Source organism: Mastomys coucha, unplaced genomic scaffold (assembly GCF_008632895.1).
Source record: "Mastomys coucha isolate ucsf_1 unplaced genomic scaffold, UCSF_Mcou_1 pScaffold5, whole genome shotgun sequence".
Taxonomy (NCBI): Eukaryota; Metazoa; Chordata; class Mammalia; order Rodentia; family Muridae; genus Mastomys; species Mastomys coucha.
The window spans coordinates 25,081,217-25,088,278 of record NW_022196911.1 but is presented as its reverse complement, the minus strand read 5'-3'; the positions used below and the strand labels follow the sequence as shown (position 1 = coordinate 25,088,278).

The 7,062-nt window shown below is 54.6% G+C and overlaps 1 protein-coding gene across 1 annotated transcript in view; it reads left to right on the top strand.

Annotated features, from left to right (window-relative positions):
• The window catches only part of Baiap3 (BAI1 associated protein 3), a 14,254-nt gene continuing 7,192 nt past the window's right edge, over positions 1-7,062 (top strand). Inside the window, exons 1-8 of the mRNA XM_031350791.1 lie at positions 1-211; positions 4,401-4,534; positions 4,728-4,815; positions 5,025-5,105; positions 5,355-5,462; positions 6,136-6,195; positions 6,351-6,417; positions 6,531-6,726. Coding sequence (XP_031206651.1) covers positions 4,410-4,534; positions 4,728-4,815; positions 5,025-5,105; positions 5,355-5,462; positions 6,136-6,195; positions 6,351-6,417; positions 6,531-6,726 — 725 coding nt within the window. The 5' untranslated portion in view covers positions 1-211; positions 4,401-4,409. The remainder of the gene's footprint in view (positions 212-4,400; positions 4,535-4,727; positions 4,816-5,024; positions 5,106-5,354; positions 5,463-6,135; positions 6,196-6,350; positions 6,418-6,530; positions 6,727-7,062) is intronic.

Below are 7,062 nucleotides of genomic sequence, written 5' to 3'. Positions count from 1 at the left end.
GGGCGAGCAGGGCTGGAACCTCTGACCAGCAAACGAGGCCAGGCCCCGCCTCCGCCCGCCCGCGCCCCCCGCCCGCGGCGCCCGCTCTGCAGAGCTCAGTCTCCAGCGCGCGCGGCTGCCAGCGGTCGCTGTGCCTCGGTGTCCCCAGCTAGTGCGACAGAGACGCCAGCAGGGACCCCCCGACCCTGTGGCCCCCGAAGCCCTGTCCACGGTGAGTGTGCTGTAACTCCTGCCCAATGTTGTCAGTCTGCCGTCGAGGCTTAACCTGCTTTTTTACCACAGACGGACGGACGGACGGACGGACGGACGCGACCGCCCCCTCGGGCTTAGCCCCACCCCACCCCTGGTTTCTGCACTACGCTCCCGGTGGAGCACGGGAATTGCTGGCGACAGAAGCAACGGGAAAATGAGATCCTGGGGAAACTGAGGCCGCGCGTGCTCAGAGAGAGGGGCGGGGTCGCACGGCCCGCGTCATAGGTTCTGAGCGCAGTAGAGGGTGCCCGGGGTCCTCACTGCAGAACGCCTCCGGGAGGGTTGAAGGGCGACACCTCCGGACCCAGAGAGTGCACACCTTCAACCCCGGTTCCCACGGCCAGCGCCGCTGCTGAGCCACCTGACTGTCACCCCTCTTCCCAATAGAGGCCCCTGACTGAAGCGGAGCTAGGGACTTCCGAGACGCCCTGCGGGGCTTCTCTGAGCAGGTTGAATCCTATCAAGGCCCCAGCGCCTGTCCCCCCACCCCCACCCCCTTTCCAAAGCCCCTCAAGAGACCTCTGCCCTCATTAACCTGAAATCCCTGCCAGGGTAAGCCTTTTTCCTCCCTAGTTACCTAGGAACTCGGGGCCCCACCATTTGGTCTGGGGTCTGACTGTGTGTGTGTGTGTGTGTGTGTGTGTGTGTGTGTGTGTGTGTAGGAGAGAGACAGAGACAGAGAGACAGACAGAGACAGACAGAGACAGAGAGAGAGAGAAAAAAAACAAACAGAAAGAAAGAAAAAAAAGAGACATATTACACCAGAGCTGCTCCCAAACTCCCTTCAGAGCTCTGCCTTCAAGGAGAAGAAACCTCAGTAGAACAGGGGAGGGTGGCCACACACGCACCATCATCAAAACAGCCAACCAGAAGCAACTGACTCAGCAGGGACAGGTAAGTAGCAGGTAAGGGTCCTGGGTAGAATGAACCAGTCTCCATCTGTGGGTCCTGGGGAGCATCCATCTGCTGCTGGCCTCTGACCAGACAAGACTCTCTAGTTCACCTACAGAGATCAAAGTGCAGATTCCTCCCCCACACACACCCCTACCCCAACTCTCCGGCCCCCACTCCCCTCTTCTTGTGAGTCAGGGAGGGATGAGCTTGCAAACAGAATGTGTAACAGGTAGAGCAGATTAGCTGTATTTGGCCACCTGAGGAGGGGGGATCTGAGAATACAGGAGACTTGGGAGGGGGGTGGCCAGGAAGAGAGAAAAAAAAGCAAAGGAAACCAAAGAAAAGATCACGGGGAAGTCATCCTCCAAATTAATCTGTCCCAGTTTCCAGAGGTCCATAGGCACTAAGAGTACCCCACTCAGTGCCCTGTGTAAGCCCAAGGAGACCCCTCTAGCCCTTTATTAAGCTGTCCTTAAATTCTCTGCCTCACTGCCCCACAAGATCTTCAAATGGTTGTCTGGTAGGTGACAGCTTGGTGTGAGAGTCCTGGCTTAAACCCTGCCCTGTACAGCTTGCCTAGTTCTGGACTGAGAATGAGGCAACCATAGCTTTGGGTCAGACTCCAGTTTCTGGCGGATCCTTCCTTTGCTTGGTGGGCGGTTAGGAGCTACAACTCTGGCCCTAGTGACTATGAGCGGGCCTGCGAGCACAGCCTGCAGAACTATCCAAGCCTAGGAGGGACAGTGAAATATAGGACAGTGTTTGAGCTGTTCCTCCCAGAGAGACTGGGGTGAAAGATGGGCTCTGGAGGGTATCTTTACCCTTAGCTCATCGCTGTCCTCTACAGGTTGTGGTTTCCAGAAATCCACAGGCAGTAGTCAAGCACATGCAGGCTTTTGAAGGTAGGGATGAATGGTGAGGTTCACCTGGCTGGCCACAGTCAGAGGCCTTTTTGACAGGTGTCTCTCGAGGCCTGGGCTACTGGATCAGAGAAGCTAACAGCTGCTAAAGCAGCCCAAGGTTTCCAAGGGGACCAGAGCTGTCTCTGGGCACCCAGATGAGCCATCTCTTACAGAGACTGGCTCTGATATACTGCTGTTAGCTCAATCCTAGCAACAGACTCAGGGTGGGGGTACAGCAGAACATGAGCGCAGGACACCCCAGGAAGATGTAATGTTTGCACAGCAGAGCCTTAAATCCTGGGATACCACCTACAGGTGGTGACCCTGGGCAAGTTCCCAAGCCCACACCTGTTTCCTTGTTTGAGGTGGGGGTGGGGGGTGGGGTGCACGCCTTAGCTCCAGCTCTGTCAGGTTACTTTGCTTCTGCGTCACATTTTTCTCTGGGACTGCAAGCCCCTGTGGCCCCGTCACACATAGATGTGGCTGGTGGTTACCTTGGCAACAGCTCAAGAAGTGGCTGCTTTCCTGGCTTGGGGCGCAGGGGGAGCAGCTCTCCTTTTAGCTAAGGAGGAGCTGGGCTTATGACACTTGGCCATGTAGGACCTCAGGACAGGCTGGCTATGTATGGAAAAGGCTTACTGGGTCCCCACATTTGGGGGGTTTGTGGGGTTTTTCCTCATTGTGCAGAGCCACCTGGCCTCCGTCACCTCTGCAGCTCTGGGGGCCATTCAGATAGGAACTCGTTAGAGCAAAGGGGTCAGAATGCAGCACAGCGGAGGAATACTGAGCCAGTGGGGATAATGGAAATGGAAGTAGGGTGAAGGGCCTCTTGCTGCAGACCGGCTCCCTAGCAGAAAGAAGCTGCATCCCCTGACTGCCCGAGACCCTAGGCCAGGAGCAGAACCTGCCACCGAGTCTATTTCCTGTCTTATGCAATGGAAATGACAGTCTCCCCTGGCAATTGGGTAGATGGTGCCAGTGTCCTGGAGTGGATGGCAGGCACAGGTGTCTTGTTAATGAGCTCAGCAAGACAGGGAGCCCAAGGAGTAGGTACTGTATGATGTGGGATTGTTTTCCTCAGGAAAGAGAGGGAACCTCCCTGGGGTAGTGTGGGGAAGGCCCAGAAGTGGTTGTGTGACCCAAGGTGGGGGGTGGCTGGATGGTGTTGAAGAAACAGGGCACTCAATAGGCCATGGTTTCCTAGATACTGTACTAGTCTTAAACTTGGGGTCTGAGGGTAAACTGAGCAGAAGGTTATGCGGATATGGATGCCAGCCGCTGTTCCTCCTTGATGTGGGTAGGTGGGGACTGGGAACTCATCAAACATAAGAGAAGCAAGAATTCTCAGCTGATCGTAGACCTGCCACTCCAAATGGAGAGATACCCTTTGGGTATTCAGCCTCAGAACTGCCAGGGTGATCCCTTAGTGTGCCAGCTACGAGGGTTATAGATAGATATGTTCAGACCATCCCCTTCCATCTGTAAACCTCAGCTTCAGAATAGAATGGCTGGGGGGGGGGCCACAGGGTCAGCCTGGGCTTAGACACCATTTACAGTTGCGAGACCACTCTCCTAGAGATGAAAACCAGGCTGCTTTGGAAGCATGCAGCAGGATGGCTTGGTTGCCACGGCAACAAGCAGGCAGCTGATCTGATGTGTTAGTGGACAAGGAGCTTAGGATACAGCTGAGCACTTCCAGCCTTCCCCAAATGAGATACACGGATTTTGTTCTGTTTGCCTTCTTACTGATTGTGGGGTGCAAACTCTACTCTGGGGGTACTGGCCCCTTATGTTTTATTGGATATATGTAAGGACCCCAGAGTTGCTTCCTCATGGGCATCTTGGCCTCAGTGACAGCTGCCAATCCTACCCTGGGCCTATGGGTGTAAGGGCCAAACCACAGACAAGTGTCATACTTCACTGTTCTGGCCTCCTGCAGAGAAGGCCCAGGTACTCTCTGTCCTGGCTCCAACTGGGCAAGGGTGTTGGTGAAGAGATAGGAATCAGCCACATTCTGTCATACTTTTCTAGGTGATCGGGGCACAGTACAGGTACCAGTCCTGGATGTGGGAGCAGAACATATCTGTCTCTACTGAGATCCCAGAGACCCAATTCTGGGCCTGGTACTTCTCCTTCCACCCCTGAGGGTGTCTGCCACTGTCTCCCAAAGCCATTCTACAGGGAAACAAAAGACTATTAGGTCACTTATCCAGTGTGGCAGCAGAGTCTACAAAGCCCCCCTCCGGGGACCTAGCAGAATGCAGTGGTGGCAGGCCTCTGAGCCTTTAGCTACCCTCTGCTAGCCTGTGCTATGATCGAACAGTTGATCAACTATTGTACTTGCTATTATAGGTGGCTGCCATGTCAACCTTGCTGGACATCAAGAGCAGCGTGCTCAGGCAGGTGCAGGTGTGCCCATCCTTTCGCCGCAAGACAGAGCAGGAACCTGAGATCACAAACTCACAGGAGCCCCCAACGGGGGCCTGGTAGGTACCTAGGGCTGACCCTGCAGGGCATATATACCTGGCCTCCCTTCCCAGCTGACCTGTATACTTGCTGTCCACTGCCAATTCATTTGGGTGGGAAGGGGGACCAAGAACTCAAGGCCAAGATCACAATGGTTTCCCCCTTGATCCATTCTCTCCGTGGAATCATGTTCTGAGCCAGGCTTTTTTCCAGGAAACCTGGGGATGGTGTGGAGTTCTTTGCCCACATGCGCCTCATCCTGAAAAAGGGGGATGGCAGACAGGGCCTTCCATGTCCTGAGGTAAGGAATCCATTTCTTGAAAAGCCTAGAGAGCTACTCAGCACAGGCTACTACTGTCCTAGGTCTCATCTGACTGCCCACTGAAACCTCTAACTCCCATGTCTCTGGAGCACGTTTGTCCAGCTAGCTAGAGGACCTCAGGGGCAGCTGCAGACTAAGGAGCTCCGCCCACTGTCACAGATCTTCACCTGCTACTTTAACACTCACAGGTTCTTCTGCGAAGTGGTTCCCCAGCCCCTGCTGAGCCTGTGGACCCCAATCGTGGCCTGAGAACCCTGACCCAGGAGGAGGTAATGGGGGCAGGGCGGGGCGTGTCTAAGCCCAGGGGATGACTATAACTCCTTTCTCTAGGAACGTACCCATGGTCTGGTGACAGGTGGGTAGTGTGCTTGGGTGCAGGGACAGAGGTCCTAAGGCTGGGCATCCAGTCAGCAGTGCAAAGAAGAGCTACCTGGGGCTGAGGACTGGATGCACACAAGGGCAGAGCAGGGGCTGAGAAACTCTGCTCTGGCTGGGAACTCAGGGCCTGTTTCCTGAAGGTGGAGATGCTCTACGAAGAGGCTTTATACACAGTCCTCCACCGGGCCGGCACCATGGGCCCCGACCAGGTAGATGATGAGGAGGTCTTGCTTAGCTACCTTCAGCAGGTGAGCAGGGCCCCACTCTGGGGAGGTCTGAGGTTTGATATATGTGTACAGGTACACACACATACACATATACACACATACACACACACACACATACACATACACACAAACACACACACACATACACACACATACACATATACACACATACACACACACACACACATACACATACACATAAACACAAACACACACACACACATACACACACATACACATACACACACACACTGGTGCCAGCATCACCTGATTGACATACAGAGTCACAGAATGCACAGGATAATAGAATGCACACACCACTCTACACTGGTGAATATACACAGTGGATAGAGACCTGGCTAGCCATGTAGACACATGTGCAGAGGATGCAAGATGGATAACTCAGAAATGATTAGGAAGATCAGACCGGTACGCAGAGACTCAGGGAGCAATCAGAGGACATGTTCCCTTCTCACTGGTTTGTGCTCTGAATTACCTTGTCTCTGCCCCGTTTGTTTGTGTCATGCCTTCACCGGCTCACTCCTCTGGGTGCTCAGAACCATACCACCAGCTGGACAGTGGCCTTCCCGGTGCTAGGGCAGAGGGATCATTCACTCCTCTGTGCATTCCTTGAGACTCTCAAGACAGCAGCAGCCTCGCCGCAGGCTTCTATTTACCTGCCCACTCCCCACAGGTGTTTGGCACCAGTTCTGAGGAACACATGGAGGCCATCATGCGTGTGAAGAAGGCCAAGGTGAGGCTGTGCCCACCCAAGCAGATGCTAGCTGACTGGCAACAGTACTGGTGTGGCAGGGAGGGATGCCAGGGTGGCAGGGAAAGTGGGAGACTGTGCTGTGCATGCTATGGCTGCTTAGTCCTGTGAAATCCCCCGTATCCTTCTGTTGACAGGCCCCCACATATGCCCTGAAAGTCTCTGTCATGCGTGCCAAGAACCTTCTGGCTAAAGACCCCAATGGTGAGTGAGTATCTGGCAGACACTTGTAGTGCCTGGCAGTTGCTCCTGGAAGCTGTGAAGAGTGCAGAACATGAGGGAGGGCCAAGGGCTGAGAGGTACCTGCTCCATTCCAGGCTTCAGTGACCCGTACTGCATGCTGGGCATCCTGCCAGCCTCAAGTGCCCCACTGGAGTCGAGTGGACAGAAGGAGCAGCGCTTTGGCTTCCGAAAGGGCAGCAAGCGTAGCAGCCCGCTGCCTGCCAAGTGTATCCAAGTCACGGAGGTCAAAAACAGCACCCTGAATCCTGTCTGGAAAGAGCACTTCTTGTTGTAAGGCTCCTACCCTGCTGATAGCCTTATACTTCAAATGAGAGCGGCTCATTAAGAGTTGCTCCAGCAGCCGGGCGGTGGTGGCGCACGCCTTTAATCTCAGCACTTGGGAGGCAGAAGCAGGTGTATTTCTGAGTTCGAGGCCAACCTGGTCTACAGAGTGAGTTCCAGGACAGTCAGAGCTATACAGAGAAACCCTGTCTAGAAAAACCAAAAAAAAAAAAAAGGGTTGCTCCAGGGCTGGCCAGTGGTGGCACACGCCTTTAATCCCAGCGCTTGGGGGGCAGAGGCAGGTGGATTTCTGAGTTCCAGGCCAGCCTGGTCTACAGAGTGAGT